At 46.3% G+C, this 20,578-nt stretch overlaps 1 protein-coding gene across 4 annotated transcripts in view; it reads left to right on the top strand.

The window, feature by feature from the left end:
* Positions 1–20,578, top strand: part of VSTM4 (V-set and transmembrane domain containing 4) — an 81,092-nt gene that overhangs the window by 54,150 nt on the left and 6,364 nt on the right. For 2 of the 4 annotated variants that reach the window (XM_025284909.3, XM_044942413.2), the window contains 2 exons: positions 2,218–2,324; positions 3,712–3,773. In XM_025284909.3, the coding sequence (XP_025140694.3) occupies positions 2,218–2,324; positions 3,712–3,773 (169 nt within the window). Of the gene's footprint in view, positions 1–2,217; positions 2,325–3,711; positions 3,774–8,564; positions 10,496–18,790; positions 19,225–20,578 lie in introns of those variants that run through there. The other 2 variants (XM_044942414.2, XM_044942415.2) reach the window with 2 other exon arrangements.

Raw genomic sequence — 20,578 nt, 5'->3', positions numbered from 1 at the left:
TTAATTTACTGTTTTTCAAAGATTATTCTGTCACATGTGTGCGTGCTAAGTCGCTTCAGTTGTGTCTGACTCTTTGCAACCCTATGAACTGTAGCCCACCAGGCTCCTCTGTCCATGGGATTCTCCAGGCAAGAACACTGGAGTGGGTTGCCATTTCCTTCTCCAATGCATGAAAGTGAAAAGTGAAAGTGAAGTCGCTCAGTCATGTCCGACTCTTAGCGACCCCATGGACTGCAGCCCACCAGGCTCCTCCGTCCATGGGATTCTCCAGGCAAGAATACTGGAGTAGGTTGCCATGCCCCCCTCCGGGGGATCTTCCTGACCCAGGGATCAAACCCGCATCTCTTATGTCTCCTGCATTGTCAGGGGGGTTCTTTACCACTAGCACCACCTGGGAAGCCCTTATACAATCACTTGGTTTAGTAATTTAAATTTAAAAGTTAAGTAATTAATTTAAAAAATATATGTGCAGTGATAATTCTCCCTGTCCGGTCTTCTATCTCTTTAGTTCCTCAGCACCCACATTCTAAGGCATACTTTTTAAATTCTCTAATGAATGTTTCCAAAGTGAATATTTCCAAAGTTTCCCTATACTTGGGTACATAAATATTAATATATATCACTTTCTCCTTTTTTTATACAAAAAGTGACACATTTTACACATTGTCCAACACCTAGCCTTTTCACTTAACAATGGGTCTTTCCTTATCCTGGTAGAAATAGCTTCCTCGTTCCAGTTTCAAAGGACCCTTTGTATGCGTTTATGGATTCACCATAATTCCCTTCCCCAGTCCGATGCAGGTGGACAGTTAGGTTGTCTCTAATCTATTGCTGTTACCAATAGCATGATAATGACTTATATGGACCTATTGTACCCATGCAAGAACATCCACAGAATCAATTCCCAGAAGTGAAATTGCCAGGTCATGGAATATAAACCTTTGTAATTCTGATAGCCCTGTGATCCTGATTGCTGAATTATTCTGCATCACGAAGGGTTTCCACTTGTACCCCCAATACTCCTGAGTGCCTGACTCCTCACACCCTTGTCGAAAGAGTGTTTTGCCTTAAGTCGGATTGTTGCCATTCTGACGTGTGCAGAAAGGAAGTGCAGTACATTTTTATTTGGATTCCTCTTTCTTGAGGAAGTTTTAGCACGTTTTCCTAGGTATGAGCCTTTCCTCTTGGGTGAAAACTACTTACCACCTTCGTTCATTTTGGTTATCGGGTCATATTTTAATGGATTCCTAGACGTCCTGTGTATCATGGAGATAGCCTCTCTTGGGAACTGTACTTACCTGGCCGATTATGTGTCTGAGGACAAGAGAGGGACTCTCCTCTGGGTTGTTGGAGCCAATAGGATGCATTTGAAAGAAGACTGATGGCCATTCAAGGAAGTGTGTGAACTCTATCACGCAGGTAGCATTGACAACAGGTTTCGCATCAGGCCAGTCTGGGTTTGCAGCTTTTGTGTTGTGTGCTTACAAACAGTGTCACTTAGGGCAAGTCACTTGGCATCTCTGAGCCTTGGTATTCTTAGCTGTAATATAAGCTTACCCATTACCTTGGGTTATAATGGTTAACACATAGAATATGATAGATACTACAGTGATTATATAAGTGACCACCCAGGTAAGAGAAAACACTCACCACACTCCTGAGGATCATTTCAGCCTCTGCCTTATAGGTGAGGGCACAGCAGGAGGATGAGGTATGCCCAATCATGGTGGCCTCTGGGGCTCCCAGCTGCAGTTCCCCAGGGTCTTTTCTCACTTGCACAGGGGCTGCTCTGTCTCTGGATTGTGAACTACAAAGACATGTGCAAGGAATGCTGGTGTTAGGGGAGCTCAAGGAGAAGTTTTTAGTGATATCTTAATACCCTACTGGTGATATAGCCAAGCCAGACTGAGTAAACCCATTAACTACGTGTAAACCACCAATCTATACATCCCCAAGCAATGTAAGCAAGCTGGCCCTGGGTCTCTCCAGAGATTTTGGGACTTCACACAGCACAGCACATAGTCCTAACTAGCTCATCTCATCATCCTTAGCCACGGGTCAGTACCAAACATCCCTGGAGATAAGCACAGAGCCATCTCATTTCAGCTCTAAAAACCTCCTACCTTACATAGGTTCATCTGGGTTCTCAGAAACTGTTGCTTCCTTTCCTTGGAACAAACCTGCCTTTGCCTTCACCTGGACCTTTTTCTTCTACAGCTCGGGGGAGACTGTCACTAGCGTGACCAGCTTGGCTCCACTGCAGCCCAAGAAGGGCAAGAGGCGGAAGGAGAAAGCTGACGTTCCTCCCGCAGTTCCTGCCAAAGGTAGGGAGCTAGCCAGTGGTCACCTGCGTGGTGAGCAGAGCACTTGGGGTCTGATGTGAGTGTAGGATGGGAGATGGACAGATGGAGGATGCGGCATTCCTGATTGTATGGCCTGGAAAACTCCACCTAGATTCTGATCTTATCTGAGCCCTGTCCCTGAGGTGGGCTGGTGGGGGTGGTGCCATTGGCCACACACGGCTTTAGCAGGGAGCTGTGGGGGTTGTGGTGGGGGGTCAACCTCTACAGACTATTCTAAAGTGTATTTCCTTCTGAACTGCTAACGTGATCTGCGCAAAGCAGGATGGGGCCAAAGGGTGTCTGTTCATTTAAGGGAAAAAGTTTCTCTGGTTTTTCTAAGGATAAAAACCAGGTGTGTAATTTAGTTTGGATTTGTTCTAGGGATAAAATGAGGGTTATTCCTTGATTCTAAGGAATCATGACAGAGCAGCATAAATGAGGAAGAGGGGCATTTCCTGAGGCAAGAACTAAAGGTGTCTTTCAATAGTTCCTAAAATAACTGTGGCTAATTTAGATCATACCTCAAAGGTTTTGATATAGAGTTGGGAATACAACGGTTGCCCCAGTGAATAATTTAATAGCAAGACAAGATCCATTGTATTCCTCAGCTGGGGCTTTCTAGGATGTCCCCTAAGCGCCCTTTGAGCCGTGTGGCAGAAGGAAGCGGTGCTGAGTCTGAACATACATCAGGTGGACGGGAGAGGCTGGGAGGCACGGGCCTCCTGGGAGGCACGACACGTGTGGGTCTGGGAGGGAAGGGGGTGGCCCCTGCTCTGGGCCGGGCAGCGTACCGCTGTAGCGTCTCATTCTATCAGAGTGGCCAGTGCCCTGTCAACGAAAGACGAAAGGCAGACTCAGAGAGCCACGTGGCAAAGCCTGACTTTGGGTTCAAGTCCCAAATCATTTAAATACGAATCAGTTGCATGACATTGCAGGAAGAGCCTCAGTTTCCTCCTCCTCGTCCTATCTGGGGGCAAGAAGACCTTCCCTAATGACCTCACAGGGTGGCTGTGAGGCTGAAAAGGTCACTGCTGTCAGGGCTAGTGTGCAGCCAGGAGGAAGCCCCAGGGAAAGTTCCAGCCTCAGCCTTAACCAAGGGGACTTGGTTCTCACCTGCACATCCGACCTCTTTGTAGCTCGTGGTGTTTTGTCGACCTTGTTGAGGAGAGAGGATGACATGTCCAAAGGCTAGGAGGGGATCACCATTCCCCAAAGGGCAGCAGTCCAACTGATACCTGGATTAGAAACTAAAGTTCATCCATGAAGGCAGGAAGGGGCCAGAAGACTCTGTGTCTGTGGTGCTCACGGTATGTGGACTTTAAAGGTCCTGGGAGGAACTGCAAACTAAACCCTTGATGTGTTTCTACAGCTCCCATCGCCACCACGTTCCATAAACCGAAGCTGTTAAAGCCACAGAGGAAAGTCACCCTGGTGAGTAACCACATTCTCTGTGTTGTCCCCTCAAGCCCTAAACACACTCTGGTCCAAGGAGTATCTTTATTGACTCAGAACATGCTCCGAGTTCTTGGTGCTTCGTCCCCAGGCAAAGCCGTTCTCTCTTCTTGGGTCAGCTTTCAAGCCAATTTTTCTCTATACCTAGTTCCCAGAGTGGCTTTTGAAAAATCCACAAGGGATTGCTTTTTATCATCCATGCTCCTTTTTGAAAAGAAGGAAAAAAATCACACTCTGGAATGTATAAAACATAAAGTGGACCAGCTTCTGTAAATTTGTCTTGATAACCACTCTGAAGAGACTGCGAAAGAACCTTCCAGAATATATGTTGTACTTTTTATTTGAAATACTTTTTAGATTTACAAAAGCGTTAGAAAGATGATACAGAAAGTTCCTGTCTACTCTGCGCCCAGCTTTTCCTAAGGTTAACATCTCACAAAGCCATGGTGTATTTGTCAAAACTAAGAATTTAGCCTCAGCATATTACCATAAACTGCACTCCAGATTCGGGTCAGATTTCAGCAGTTTTTCCATGAATGTTCTTTTGCTGGTGCAGGATCCCATCCAGGCTAGCACATGGATTTCATGGTCCTGTCTCCTTAACCTCTTCCAATCAGGCCCAGTGCCTCAGTTCTATGGCCTTGACACTTTTAAAGAGCAGCAGCTACATTTTTTAGAATCTCCCTTGACTTGGGTTTCTCTGAGGTTTTCTAATGATTAGAAATGAGGTTATGGATTTGAGGGAAGAACAACACAGAAGAGATACGCCTTTCTCGTTGCGTCCCATGGGGGGGACCTGCCGTGACATTCACCTTGACCACTTAGTGAGGGTGAGTCTGCCAGACTTCTTCATATAAAATCACTGCTTTTTCCTCTCCGTCGTCTGTTTGTTAGAAGTCAGTCGCTAAGTCCAGGTCACGCTCAAGAGGAGGAGCGTGAAGCTGTACCTCTTGAGGGAGGGAGATCAAAGGCTGTGGACACACGAAACCCACCACAGTGATAGGTGCTTTAGGGGAGAGTCATCCAGCCTATGCAAATAGTCTGTTTTTCCTTGAACTTTCATCTACTTATTTTAGTGTTCATCAGTGGATTTTGCTTGTAGCACTTATTACTATGGTGAATTAATGGTGATTTTCTGTTTTCCTCAACCCGTCTCTGTTTACTACTTAAAATTCTTCTATAAGCAAGAGCTGGCTCCCTTCTCTCGTTGATTTATTCACTAATTTCTTTACATCAGTGTGCATACATGGAGATTTAATTTCTTTTAAATGTGTACTTGTAATGTTATTCATTTTGTTGCTAATTTTGTTCAGCAGTTGTATATTTGTGTGAGAGAGAGAGAAACAAAAAGAGAGGGAGAGAGAGGCAGAGAAACGGGCAAGCCTATTCTAAAATGTGTATGTATTGCAAAGGAAAAGAACAGAAAAGTGGAGAGTTTATATATGCCAGTTCACAAAATTTACATTAAAACCACAGTAATTAAGCCATGTAGTAAGTAATTGGGCTTCCCTGGTGGCTCAGACAGTAAAGAATTTGCCTGCAATCCAGGAGACCCAGGTTCAATCCCTGGGTCGGGAAGATGCCCTGGAGGAGGCAACCCATGCCAGTATTCTCGCCTGGAGAATTCCATGGACAGAGGAGCCTGGCGGGCTGCAGTCCATGGGGTCACAAAGAGTTGGACACTACGGAGTGGCTAACACTTTCACTTCACTTTCAAGTAATGGTATCAGCACAAGAATAGACATATAACCCAAAAGAAGATAATAAAGAGCCCCAAACTTATCTGCGTATGTGTTGTCACTTGATTTTATGACAAAAGTGACATTGCAGCGCAGTGAAGAAGGGATTATCTTTTCCGTATATGGTGATTATCTTTTCTGTATATGGTACCGTATATATGTGATACTTCACACCACACAAAAAATTAATTACTATGAAACGTAAAAATAAAGCTTCCTAAGCATAGCTACACAAGGTCAGAGCAAACAAAGTTTTTCAAATCTGTAATGTTGCGAGCTTGATGGTTGCAGTTAGAACCTGTGTCCTTCTGAATCCAGAGCGTAAGGTTTTAACCAGCTCATTCAAAGCTTTGTCTCGGAGGGAAACCTGGATCTCTGTGCATGACGCTGACATCTTCTCCTGACTCAGCCTTACCCCTGACCTATTCTGTGCCCAGGTTCCCTGCTGTTCCTCTGGACAGGATGGCTCCTCTGTTTTCCAAGAGAGAACCTCCTTTTCCCTGCAATGAACTGTGGGTTCTGTTTTCATGCAGTGTGATTCCATCTGGTTCATGTCATCAAAAATTCCTCACCATTTCTACTCTATTGACTATACTGGTCTTGTCCTCAAACACAGCAGCAAAGGTTTTGCTAATTTCAGTAGATCTATGGTCCTTCAGTGGACTTTGGGAAACTCAGTTGAACCCAGAGGCTGAAATGATCCACTTTTCTTAGAGCATCCTGCATCTTACCCATGAAAAGCAGACTCCCCCGATTGTCTGAGCTCAGTCTCCCAGCTGTGCATACCACTGCACGTGTGTGTAGGTGTGGGTGCATCTTTTCCAGATCTTTTATTCCTAACCCATGTATTTACCAACAACCTCAAGACTGATTACACTTTTGTAAATTTTCGCCATTTTACATCCTAAGTTGCTCAGGGCCTGTTGTTTCTAATCTAATCTCTTACCCCTTGTGAAAACAGAAACTGCTCTTTATTGACGTTCCATTGATACATCCCAGGGATATATAAGAAAAAGTGCTTTTTTGCATGTCATCGTATTTAATTCTCACAGTAAGCTCCCCCATTCCTAGACTTGCCTGTGGGGACACACAAACACTCTTCTTAGGGAAAGTGAGTGCCTACAACCCGCGGCGGGTAGCATTGCATCTCTCATGAAGAAAGGGCTGCTCCGCCCGGACGGAGCAATGTCAGCAGCCTTGAATGGGCAGCTCTCTAGTTCACAGCCACACAGTGCTGCCTCCTTCAGCAGTTTGGGGCCACTTATAAATGACGTAGATTCAATAGCATTTTCAAAAATAACTGGTCCCAATCACACGTTTTTTTTTGTGGACTTTTTTGGGGGAATGGTTAAAACTTTCTTCACACCTTAATTGGCCCCACATGAGTTTTTTTTTTTTTTTCATCAAATTTTATTTTTTAAATTAATTATTTTAATTGGAGGATAATTACTTTGCAATATTGTGATGTTTTTACCGTACATCAACATGAATCGGCCGCAGGTGTACATGTGTCCCCTGCATCTTGAACCCCCCGCCCACCTCCTTCCCAATGTTGTGGAGTTTTTGTTTGTTTGTTTGAGCTGGCGTGCTCCTCTGGGACGGAGATCCAACAGAGGAAATTCTTGATTTGCACAGAAAGTAAGTCAGGGCAGTCATATATGCAGTTCAAAATGGATTCTTTGTTTTTTGGAAATATCCATACTGCTGTTATTAAATACCAATTTTCCTGTCCTTTGATCATTTAAGATATGAAAAGACTTAAAATGTTTTAAACCAAATTTTCCAGAAATGCGTCAATTTGAAGACCAGTTTGCACCTACACCAATACACAATAAAGGAAAGAACTGACTTTGAGTGTACCTCTGCCTGATCAGCAGTTTAGTGTCAAAAATACCAGGCCTAGCGTCTACAGGTTTTGGTTAATATTAAGATTTATTTTCCCAATAGTCCAGCATTGACCTCAGTCTCAATTTGGTCGATATTTATCTCTCAGATCAATAAGTCTTGATGGCAGCTGAAACTACAGTCAATAGCTAGCTACCTGTTGACTCACACAGGCCTTGGGTAATTTAGAAAATAATTTAGCAACATCTTTTCTTTGGGATCTGGTACCAGTTTAGGTGTTTAATTCTATAATTGCTGCATTTTGCCACAAAGTCCATAATACAGTGTTTCCTGGAGTGGTCGCTGGCCACAGAGCTCTCCAGCTCCCCAGCCCGTCTTTCCAGAGTGATGTTGATACATGCTCACCCCAAGAAAGCAACCTGCCCACTGCCTCACTGACTCATTGGCAAGAAGGAAGAGCCTCCATGAACCGAGCGTTTACTACGTGTCAGCTCCTCTGTTAGGTGATTGCAGGCTCCATCTCCCTCATCTCAACCACATACGCCGACCCCCAGCAGACCCTCGGGCTCCAGGCAAAAATGACAGGCCTGGGTCCTTGCGTTTTCATCCTCAAAGCTTAATATCTTTTCTCATGTTTCCAAGATAACATGGCATTTTGCAAGAAGTATATATACCAGAGACTAATAGTGGTTTGAAAGAAAAAATGACAGGACTCAAGAAGAAAAAAGAGGTGAGAAAGGCATTTTAGATGTTTTATAATCGAGGTGTCAAAACTGCCTTCCCCTCTTTTAACAAAACAACCAAACACAACAACCTGTTCTCAAAATTAGCTTATGAAGCCGTGCCTTATCACCAAGGTTCTTTCTGATGGACAGTGTGTTCCCTTTGTCTAACAACCTGGAATGCTGACAGTGAACCATTATTCCAATATATCAGTGGTTCTCCATCCTTAGGGGGCCAGGACACACTTTCCCAAAACTCAAAATGTGTATCCTTCCAGTTGGCGGTGGGGGGACGGACACTAGATCAAAGTCTCCCTGAGGCCTTCAGGGGACCCCTGTTTCCTTCCCGTGGTTTTGGGATCCCTGACCCCATTGAGATAATTCGCACACTTCCAGAAAAGGCTGTTGTCGCCCCCTTGTTTCAGAAGGAGCAGAGTGTGTTTGATTTCCTTTTCTTGCCCTAGGCCACTTACTGATTCAGAGACCTCGTGGAGGAAGAGAAAACAGTCTCTGTGATGGAGAGGTGACACCTCGATAGCAACAGGGACTGTGAGCTGGAGGGTTGGGTTGGCAGCATCCCCAGACCGACTCACAGAGGATGCAGGCCCGTGGGCTCCTGCTTCAGGGTCACGCCTCCTCACTGAGGCTCCCTCAGCGGGTCCCCTCTGTTTCCTCTCTCTAGAACCAAGTCACTCGCCTGTAGCGCTCTGTAGCTAGAAAGATCAGACTACCCTTGTTCTCTAAGGAGAAACTATGCCTTGAGAGCAGAAGGCTGAAGACACGGGGAAATCAGCAACATCAGGGGCCTAATTACAACAAGTTTCCCAGTGGGTCTCTTGCATCCTGTCTCCCCCTCGGATCCATCTCCTGCACTACAGCCTAGGGATCTTTCTCAAACACAACTCCAGTCATGTCATTTCCCTGCTTAAAATACTCTGGTGGCTCCCCCTTGCCTCCAGGATGAAGCATGGCTTCCTGCAGCGGCAGCTGTCATGACTGGTCTCCCACTCCCCTCCTCCACCCCACCAGCCTGTGTGGTCCAGGTCCCCTTACTGCTGGCCCCACGGGCTCTGTCCTGTACCTGCTGCCTGGCTCATCCTCCCACAGGGCTGCCTCTCACCTCCAGGAGGGAGCTCACACACCACCTTCTTTTCTGAGGCCTCCTGCTCCCTCAGCCCCACTTCTTCACACACCTGGACTCGCGTAGACATCAGTGCTACCCTCTGTATGTCAGGGCCTTGCCATCGCCGACTCCCATGGCACCTTTTAGTTAATCTGTTCCACCTGACCCCGCAAGGCACTGACGCCCTTGTCCCTGGGAGTAATCTTGGGTCGCCTGCCGTCACCCCAGCTGACCGCTTTCCATCTCGGCTGCCCCCGTCCCCAGACGCTGAGGCTGGCTTCCGCTCCTCCACCTCCTCAGTGTCACCTGCCTCTGGGTCCTCTTCTCCTTGAACACATTGCCTGGGAGGCTCGACACTCACAGGTGCAACAGCCAGCTGTGCAGCGCGCTGGTTTCCTAGTCTCCGTCTTCAAGCCAGTTCCACAGTGGCTCTTCTGACTGCTTGTGAAACATTCCCCAAGGGGCTCCACATGTACCCCAACTTAGGCACATGAATTCATCACCTTCCCCCGGTCCTGCCCCACCTAGGATATCCCTGCTGTCCAAACTCTAGGTGCCTTCTTCTCCCTCATCCGCATGTTCGTTGGTGACCGAAGGCTGTCTGTTACTTCTCAGGCCCCTGGCTGTCCTTTGCTCCTCCCCGGCCACAGCTGGCCCGCATGCCCACCACCTCCCCATCCATCTGACTTCAGGACCGCCCCTCCCCCCGCCCCCCAGGGCTCCCTCAGCACCTGGCCTCACCTGTATCTTGGCACTTCTCATGCCTGACTCAACTTTCTCCCTCGCTAGAACCACATCGTGCCTTTTTACAAAGTGACCTTTATGTTTCTCTTACTGTGAAGGCTGTACATGGTAGACACCTTAGACACTGAAAATATTTTTTAAAAGTTTTTTAAAAATTGTGTTAAAATACACATAATATAAAATTTAGCATCTTAGCCATTTTTAAGTATACAGTTCAGTGGTGCTAAGTATATTCATATTGTTGTACAAACAATTTCCAGAACTCTTTTCATCTTGCAAATGTCTGTACTCATTAAATAACTCTCCACTCTCCCCTCCCCCAGTCCCTGAGAGCTACCCTTCTACTTTGTCTATAAATTTGACCGCTCTGGGTACCTCATATCAATAGAATCATTTGGTATTTATCTTTTTGTGATTGGCTTGTCTTACTTAGCATAACATTGTCAAGGATCATTTATGTTGCAACATGTGTCAAAATTTCCTTCTCATTTTTAAAGCTGAATAATATTTTGATTTATGTATATATATTACATTTTGTTTATCCATTCATCTGTCGATGGACTCTTGGGATGCTGCCGCATGCTACTATGAACATGGATGTGCATTCTCACCAACAGTGCACGAGGGTTTTGTTTTCTCTGCATCCTTGCCAACCCCTATTTTCTGTTTTATTTTGTAGCCTTCCTAATGGGTGTGAGGTGGTATCGCATTGTGGTTTTGAGTTACATTTTCATAATGATTAGTGATGTTGAGCATCTTTTTCATGTGCTTTGGCCATTTGTATATCTTCTTTGTAGAAATGTCTGTTCAAGTCTTTCCCCATTTTTAAATCAGATTTTTTTGTGTGTGTTTGTAGATGTTCCTTTATATATTCTGGGTATTAACTCTTTCAGATATATAATTTGCACATATTTTAATCCATTCTGTAGGTTGCCTTTGCACTCTGTTGACTATGTCCTTTAATGTCCAGAAGTTTTAAATTTTGATTAACATTAGTTTTAAAGTCATAGACAACTTGTCCATCACTGTGTCCTCAGCGGGGGACCTGGGATCTGCACACTGTATGTGGAGTGAATGAATCGAGGACAAAGATCTGAGATTGCAGCTCTAAGTCCTCAGTGCTCAATGTGAGGTCCAGGGACCAGCAACCTGGACATCACCTGGCAACTTGTTGGGAAAGTAGCAGCTCAGGCCCCACCCTAGATCTACTGAATTAGAATCTGCAGTTCAACAGGGTCCCAGATGAATCCGATGCACCTTGAAGTTTAAGAAGTACAGTTCTGAGTAACTTAACAGACAGTAGCCAGCTCTGGTTGGGTTATTGCTGGCAAGATTGAGTCATCACTGGCCACCTCCAGAAATAGTTATACTAACATTTTAGTAAGACAGGTCAGCCCACTTGGGAGAATGGTGAATTTTCTCATTATCAACAGACATAATTAGACATGAGAATCTACTTCTAAAGGGTATTGTGACTCTCCCTCATTCCTGAAAACCTTTCCTGGATAGCTCATCCCCATCTCAGCTTGGTGTAGCCCTGTCCTGTGGCCTTCTAGGACCCCTCGCAGTCACAGGTAGAGAATTCTGTCGTGTAGGGAATATGTAGCCAAGACCCGTTTGCCTGGGATTCCCTTGAGTTTATAAAGTCTGCAGTAAACCTGCCTCCTCTCATGGAATCTGAAAGATCAGAGCACTTAAAACAACCAGAGGATGAGGTTCATTCCATCATTGTTGAAGGGAACCTGTCTTAGGAGAGGGCCTTCCTTCCGCCCAGCGTCAGCCCAGGACTGAGATGCCAGCTCTGTTCAGTGTTTCCCTGGTGTCTGGAAAGACGCCCCTTCTTCCAGCTTAGTTTTCACTATCCAGAATGTACTTCTAAGACCAAAAAGAGTTTTTCTCTGATCAGCAGCGGAAAAGGGCTTTGAGGCCCATTAGACCCCAGTGATGGAATTCTGAGAAGATTTTAATAATAACCCAAACTCCAGCAAAATTATTTCCAGAGGACATGCATTTCAGGTTTCTTGAAGGATGTTTATAATAAGCTGGAGACTTTCTCTTGTTGTCGTTAAACGTGCTAGCGCTGGTTCCAGTTGAATTCTACATGAAAAGGATATATTAACCTGCATAATATATGTGCATAATCTCGATTTAAAATTAAAAAGAAGGAAAAAACCCACAACCACATGAACAATATATCGCCCCAAGTAAAAGCCTTGGGAAAAAAACAAAAACTATGCTTGTACCACGCTAGTCCCATTTTTAGAGAGATAAAAATTCTATGCCCCCCTCGGTACACATGCACATCCCATTATTGTCACGGGGAGTTATGTATGTCGACTGGAGGGAAGAAGAGATGCTGGGGCTTCGGAATGGATGAGAGTGGGGAAAACAGAAGTCGTTTCATTTCATGGGCTTCCTTCTGTCAGAGAGGGAGGGGTGAGCAGCTGGGTCTTTCATGAATGAGATGTGATCACCAAGGAGGCAAGATCAGGCGTCCCAGAAGTGGCAGTGGGAACATCCCGAATTAGGGACTCAGCCCTGATGCAGGGTTGTCACTTCCCTGTAGGCCAGGAGGTCAGTTCTGATGTCCCTCGGCTGCCTTGCGCTGTCTCCAAACAGCTGCTGGGCTGGAGGCTTCTCAACTGTATCACAGGCCAGTGGAAGTTGGTCAAGACTCTGATGTTCTTAAGGATGGCCCAAGTGAAGCCATTACGTTCAGGAATCTTTTAAGACTGGTAGCACCCTAAGCACTCACTGGGGACCCTTTTTCGGGAGACAATGAGAATCCTCTAGAAGTGATACAGAGGGAGTCGTTCCCGTTCTGTTCTCGAAGGATAGTGCAGCTGTGTGCTTTCAGGAGACCGGTGGCTTCAGGATTGACCACCTCGGAACTGTGTTTCTCCCATTTGCTGCGTCACAGATTCATTGGAATTGCTCTGCTGTCTTACATCCAGTGTTGACAGGGAGTGTACGAGTTGCTTTAGGGGTTGCAGCCTTTGACCCCTGACAAAGGTGAATAGGCATCACAGAGGTGAGCTGCGGCCAAGGACAGCCCAGGCTGAAAGCAGGCTGGAAGTCCAGCAGGGCCAGTCCGCTGAGTGACTCCGCCTGGTCACACAGACCCATCCTGCCTTTGGGGGTCTTGAACCCACTCTGGGGCAGGCCCATCTCTGAGTGTCTACAGGGAAGGTCCCTGTGAGAGGCAGCTCGCTTTCCATCTCAGCTCAGCTAATTTGCTGCCTTTATTGGGCCCTTCATTGTTGGGATTGTTGCACTGCCAGGAAATTTTTTTTTAAACGTTTTCATTCTATTTTATTTTTGTAATCTCACAGAGCAATATCATTTGTATATTTGATTTTTTTTTTAAAGCCTATTTCATTGAAAACTTCAGTTTTGAATGCAGAGCACTTCAGAGTTGTTATTAGAAGACTTTTTCAATCTCAAATAGAGAATACGAGAAATGAAGTACCATTTTGGGGAAAAAAAAAAGAGAGTAATAAAGCATCATCAACCTATAATATCTGTAACATCAAGCTAGGCATCCAGAATGTCAGGAAGAAAATTTCTACGTGAAGCTCAGTTTGTGACAAACTAATGGTATATTTAGGGGATTTTGTTTCCCTAGCCACCTTCAATGCTTATTATTATTATACTTTCCTAAAGCTGAATTGATAAATTCTAATAAGCACGTGTGCGGCAATAAGACACAGCTCTGTGAATTAAGATTATACAGCATGCATAGAAAGATGATGAATGCAAACTACGAATTCAGTCATAGGTGCCCGTTGCCCGTGTTACATATAAACCCAACCAATAAACGAGCATACCTACTGCTGATTTACATTTGTGCTCCGTGCTTGCTTTGTGCCTTGGGCATTGTGTCTGTGACATAAAGCTGGTGTTGGTAATGGTATTGGTGCTGCTGGTGATGAAGGTGGTGATAATGATGGTTTTGATAGTAGTGATAACACACTTCACTTTGATGGCATGTGCCCATGCAGGTACTATCCCGATGCTTACCAATACAAACACTGGGTAGCGCCTATGTGCCAGGTAGCACGTAGGTCGGCTATCTTTCTAGGAGCTAAGTTGTAGTGGCATGCTTCAGCCCACTCCTGTCTACTACAGAGAGGAAATCTCTCTAGCATCTTGAAATCAGCCACTGTGGGAGGATTTACACATGTAAGTCAGCAAATGCTACAGGTGAATTTTCTTCTTGGGGGGTCAGTTGCTCAGCAACTTCCCTGCATATCACTGGGTGCAGTGGATACATTTGGCAGAGCCCCTGCTCCCACTGAGCTGAGTGATGTGTTGAGAGGCTGGTCCTTGCCCTGGCTTTGGCGCTTGCTAGCTCTTGGCCCCAAGCTTGCCCTTTCCTGTGAAATGAGGGTGGCAGTTAGAGGACGTTATGCAAGGGCTGTTGGTGCCCTAGTGGACACGAGCTGCTGTCGCTGCATCCCAGTGAGAAGACAGAAGCTCACCAGATGTACAGAGCTTTTTAGTGCCAAGGGGTGATATGCGCTCTGCAGAGCAAGAGAGCAGGGTAGGGAGCCAAGCAGGGATGTGTTTGATGGGGTGGGGCTGCCTTGGAGCGAAGACCTGATAAAGTGAGGGAGCAAGCCGCACTGCCATGTGGGGAAAGAACAATCCAAGCAGAGAGCATAGCCCAGGCAAAGGCCCCACACAGGAAGTGCTGTCCAGGTGTGTCCAAGAAACACAAGGAGACCAGCATGGCTGGAGCACTGGTCAGCATGGGGGACATAGGATGTGAGCTGGGGACAGAGGAGTCCCAGGGCAAGATCTGGAAGGATGAGGATCTTGAAAAGGACATTGGACTTTATTCCAAGGATGAAGAGAAACAACAGGGAATTTTGTGCAGAGCAGGGAATGGCATAATTCAACTTATCTTTTTAGAACAACTATCTGTCCCACTATTTAAAAATTACCTGATTTTTTTTCTGGGCAATTGTCTGAGCTCCAGTGGCACCCAGCAGTATCTGGTACATGATGTTTTCCAAATAATCTCTGCCTATCTTCTTTTCTGTGCTTCTAAATATTTCAAAGGGACCAATTGTTAAAGCAACACTTGTTCATTTCTGTGATAAAAATTGTAGTCATAAGAATAATTGAGCACTTGTGTAGCATTTGCTGTTTAGCTGCTAGGTAATTTTCTAAGTACATTACATTTATTAATGCATCTAATCCTCAAACTAACCCTGTGGGATAGGTACTAGTATGGGTCCCACTTTACAAACAGAGGTACAGAAAGGTTAAGCAACTTGCCCAAGGTCACACAGACAGTAAATAAGTCAGTCTCCAAGAGTCCATGCTCTTATCGCCAGGCAGACCCTTGCTCAAACCGATGAATCTAAGTTTTAAAGATTGAAGTTGATTAGAAGATTGAGATTCAAGAATGAAGATTTTTAAAGTGGACTTCTATATGGAAGTAGGTAACCAAACACTCTCTTATTCGAAGCATAAGCTTTCTCTTGAACAATACTGCCAGGAAAAGTACTTTGGGAAGACAGCTGGGAAAACATACATCTGCGGTCCATGGGGAAGAGAAAATGAGTGACTCTATTAGATCATGGAGCTCTCACTGTGACGCTGTGAGAGGTGTCGTGTATCAGGACCCTCCCAAGAGCATTGTCCATAATTACATTTTAGCTTCCAAAACATATGTTGGTGAAATCTAGAGATATCCATCCATCTGATGACTCGTAAGCCTCGGGCCTTTCAGGGCAGAGCTTCGTCACCCTCTAAAGCCAGTCACCTCTGCCTGTCCTCAGAGCAATTAGCCAGGGGCATGTGACTTTCCATCATGTCAGAGTCATTCAGGGAATGCACTTTGCTAAACATCCTTTGAATTCTCTAGACTCAGGAGCATGATGTGAATTTGCTCTGCTTATGGTTTCTCAATGACTTCATCCAACCCAAGGTGCCAACACACCTGGATAAGACCTTGAAACCTTTAACTCCATCCACGGCTTCTCTGCTGAGTTACAGAGGCTTTCTAATCCTTCCAGAGTCCTAGATAACACTGGGTATCGACCGTTAGTCACTGGGTAACCATGAGGAGGGGAAGCCGGGTGTGAGGTAGGTCTCTGCAAGGCTTATAGATGGCTGGAACAAAGGGAGTGGGGCTCAGAGAGCGCCTCTGTCTCCACGCACAGTAGAGGAGAGTCCTGTTCTCTAGTTCAGATTGTCAAGGTGCACCGAGGTCTGCGGTCACAGCTGCCTGCTGGGTTTGGGAGTGCAGCTGGATCCCAGCCCCCGCTGAGGAGGATGCTGCTGCGAGTTATGCTGCTACAGCCGGAGGTCCCAGTGTGCCACTGGCCTCAGCTCCGAGGAGATGGTGAGTTTAGCCCTGGCATGTGGCTCTAGCTGCAGGGTACCTCGGAAGACTCCCCTGGATTTTCAGTCCTATCCCTAGTCCCTCCTTGGCTGCATATTTCTACCTGTTCAGTGGGCACCTCTAATCAAGAGTCTGTTGCCACCCCACATGCTGCCTGGTCAAAGCAGAGCCTGTACCCTTTGCATCTTCTTCCCGGGCTGGTCAGAGGCACACTTGCTCCTTTCTTGGGGGCTAAGAGTCCTTTGGGGGTAATACTGTGGAGAGAGGCAAGGCGTCGCCTGAAGGGATTCCAACGAGATTCCCCTCCTCACCGTCGTCCTCCGATCGGTGTCAGCCCCACGCGTCTGCCCTCAGAGCCTCTGTCCCCCCACACCAAGCCAGGCCTGGGATGCACATGGGCATGGGGGTGGGCAGGTCTCCTTGCCCTGTTTCCCCTTTATCTGGAGCTTGCCTGCCCACTGAGCAGTGCAGGCCTATTCTGAAAACACGCTCTCCAGAGATTCGTACCAGTAAAGCTTCCCCATTGTCTTGGAAGGTCATTCTTCCCCTTTGGGATTTCAAGGTCTATTGTCCCCCTGGCTGGCTCACCTGGGTGCAGCGCGTCCGCATCAGAGTCTTAGTCGCTGCTGCTGACCCTGCCCTTGTAAGGTCAGGGGACCTCTGCTGAGCAGAGGGTGGATTCCAGGCAGGACTCTGCCTAGCAATGGCTGCAGGACCTGGAACCATGAATCTGTTTGCTCCTCTGTGAAGTGGCCATGACCACTGGCTCCACCTCACAGGACTGATATGTGAGGAGTAAGTGAGTTAATGAAGATGAGTTAACAGTTCCTGAGTTCTGTCTCGGAAGGACCACTTCTGAAACCCCGCTGTCTGTCGCCTCGCAAAGTCACTTCTGGATTGCGTCCTTTGTACCATCGTTTAACATATCTGTCTTGGAAATGTGTTTATTTTGTTCATTTTGAGACTTTATTTTCATTTAATGTGCACACCAGGGAACTCTACTTTTTCCTTCCATAATATGCTTAACTATAAATAAATAAGCCCTTTGACAGACCCGTGGAACTCAAAATTAAGTCAAGTTCATTTCCAAGGCAAGTTGATTCTTACAGGGCATTTAAGGAGTTGGGACCTACAAGTTTCCACTGAAGGCTTTCCATCGAATAGAGCGTCTCTGAATGCACAGCACCCCCCACCGACTGGCCATGGTTGCACATGTATGGATGTTAGGGGAGGAGTGTTTGTTTTACCAGGTACTCCTCTGTTGAATAAAAAATGAGCACTTATCTCAAAAGGGGAAGAGGAAGTCTGCCCTTGATGATATGGATAATATGTAATTCTCTCTTGGGTAAATAGATTCCTGATCGTGCAACTCGGTAGAACTGCAATCACATTTTTAAGCTCTAAGGTGACGTTAGCATAAACATCGCATGTCCTAGTTATTGATCTGTTGCTGCAGTAATGGTATTACCCAATTGAACTTCTGACACTGGAGAACTTGCAGTGGCTGCAATTGCATTTTTCTTTTATTCCTGCAACTTAATTCAACTTGCACATCCATCTGTGATCTCTATGAAGAGGTGTTGTTTTGCAGGAGTCTGCATAGATTGTTAAACCTCTCTCTCTCCTGGTAGGAAAGTTATTTCTTGGCTTGATTCCTGAAAAACATACCTACAAATTGAAGCACTCAGAAATTTCCAATGAGGAGCTTGAAGTGAGGTGTGTTTCCAGGAGGTACACGACTTCTGAATTCTATGAAGCTGACTTTTCTGGTGTTAGCTTTAGCCAGTAAATCCTTCCCCATTGACATATGTTCCATAATCATCACTCTAAAGCTGAGGGTAAGTGGGGCTTAAATGAGAAGTGGGAGATCCAGCCTGGAGGCTGTCATCTGCTGTAGCAGCGTCTCACCACTGGCAGAAAGGAAAGACAGGGGATGGGAGACATGGCATTTCAAACTCTGATGCTTGTAGACTCACTTTGTTACACCTGGAGTCCAGAAGAGTCCATCACTGTATTTGAAACCTGGTCTGTGTGATCATCCTTTCCCAGTTCTTCTGAGGGGATGTCGTACAGTGTGGGAATTTAATTGGGCACAGCATCAGTGAGAATTTGAGTGCAAGTCTGGAATTGCTGAGTCCCCTGAGGACAGTGAGAAGGTAATTACTGGACCACTAGCATCTACTTGAATGGCTAAAATAAAAAGTATGGACAGTACCAAGTGCCATCATATGTGCAGAGCAGTGAACACTCTCAGTATTGCTGGGGGGAGGTTAGAATGGTATGGACTCCGAATGGATAGTTTGGCAGCTTCTTTTGAAGTTAAACATTCTTTCCATACAACCCAGCAGCCCCATTCCTGGGTGTTTACCCTAGAGTAACGAAAATCTCCCACACAAACCTGCAATGAACATTTATAGCAACTCTGTGCATAATCACCAAAAACTTAGAATGACCCAAATGTCCTTCAGCAGGTGAATGGATAAGCAAAATGCAGCACCTGACCCAGCATGGAATACTTAGTGATCCAAAGGACCAAACTGTTGACACATGCAACAAGCTGGCCGACACGTGAGGGAACTATTCTGAGAGAAAAATGCCGACCCCACAGGGTTACATGCCGATGCCTTTCACATGACACGCCTTAAGAGAGAAGGCCTCAGCGGCAGAACACAGGTCAGGATTGCCTGAGGGTCTTGTTAGAGGGAGGACGGGACTGCAGAGATACCCTGAAGGCATGTGATGGGACTGTCCTGAGTCCTGAGGGGGCAGTGGGCCCAGAAACCTGTTCTTGTGTTTGGATGCCTGCAATGATCCATTAGAAAGTCACTTTTACTACATGTCTTTTAAGAAAATTAAATTAAGAAAGAAAGAAAGTGAAGCCACTCAGTCGTGTTCGACTTTTTGCCATGCCTTGCACTGTGGCCTTCCAGGCTCCTCTGTCCATGGGATTTTCCAGGCAAGAATACTGGCTGCTGCTGCTGCTGCTGCTAAGTCGCTTCAGTCATGTCCAACTCTGTGCGACCCCCATAGACGGCAGCCCGCCAGGCTCCCCTGTCCCTGGGATTCTCCAGGCAAGAATACTGGAGTGGGTTGCTATTTCCTTCTCCAGGAGATCTTCCCAACCCAGGGATTGAACCCAGGTCTCCCGCATTGTAGGCAGATGCTTTACCATATGAGCCACCAGGGAAGTCTCTAAATTAAGAAGTGAAACAAAATTCTTGGTGTCCCTGGAAGACATAGTAGGAGGTGAGAATAGATCTTAATCCTAGCTCGGGGGGTGCGCCATGCCTGGGCGAGCCTGTGGGGTGGAGGGGCAGGAGGTATCACCCACATTGGAGAGCATAGCTCAGGGGCACGGCTAGAGAGATATAAGTATATATGCAAATAAATAAATTAATAAAAATGTATGATAAAATCTCTTCATCCTTTGTCCAGTGAGCACTTTGCCCCTGCTCCCATGCTCTGCAGGCAGCTACCGGGTGACGGCGTCGGGGCCACTCTCCTCGCCTCCTCCTCATGAGCACGTTCACTGAACTGAGAAAATTTCCTTTTATTCCTGCCTTCCTGGGATACACTGACACGTGTCTGCATCTGAGCCTCCATCCCCTCTTGCTCACAGAATTCCACTCCAGAGCAGGGGGGTGGGTTCTTCATGACTGGGAGGAAATGGATGAAAAGTGAGATTAAAGACACATAAAACAAAGGGGTTTAGAACCTACAAGACACCAAGCAGCTGACACAGATACTGGGCCGCTATTGGAGGAATACAAAGAGAAATGGGCTGAGTCTTTCAGGCCTGGAGAAAGGGAAAAGAAAGTAAAACCGAACAGTCCTGGGAAAGAGGACTGTTGCTTCTCACATGTTTAGAAAGTGCCAGGGCTTCTTCTAAAGGACCCTATCAGGACTTCCGGCTGTTGGTGCCCGCCCCCTCCTGTTTCTGGGAAATGCAGCGACGGCGGGCCCAGGTGTCAAGCCCGTGTCTGCGGCCTGGAAGTCCTGCCTTCACACTTGCCTTTGTGTTTGCTTGTGAACAGCCAGTTCAAGAGTGTTTCAGTTTGTTTTCTTGAGTGCTGATGTCCTGTGTACCTCCTGCACCACCAGGACCAAGACAGAGGCTTGAAGGGGGCCATTTGAGGGCCAGAAGCTGCCAGAGAACTAGCTGCAGTGTGTCTTGATTCACTTTCAGAGACCCACTCACCGCACTCCAGTTCTTGAATTGCCTTACACATCAGGAGTGCTTCTTTATCTTAAATCTA

The sequence above is a fragment of the Bubalus bubalis genome, chromosome 4, assembly GCF_019923935.1.
Source record: "Bubalus bubalis isolate 160015118507 breed Murrah chromosome 4, NDDB_SH_1, whole genome shotgun sequence".
Classification (NCBI taxonomy): domain Eukaryota; kingdom Metazoa; phylum Chordata; class Mammalia; order Artiodactyla; family Bovidae; genus Bubalus; species Bubalus bubalis.
This window is presented reverse-complemented; position numbering and strand designations above follow the sequence as displayed.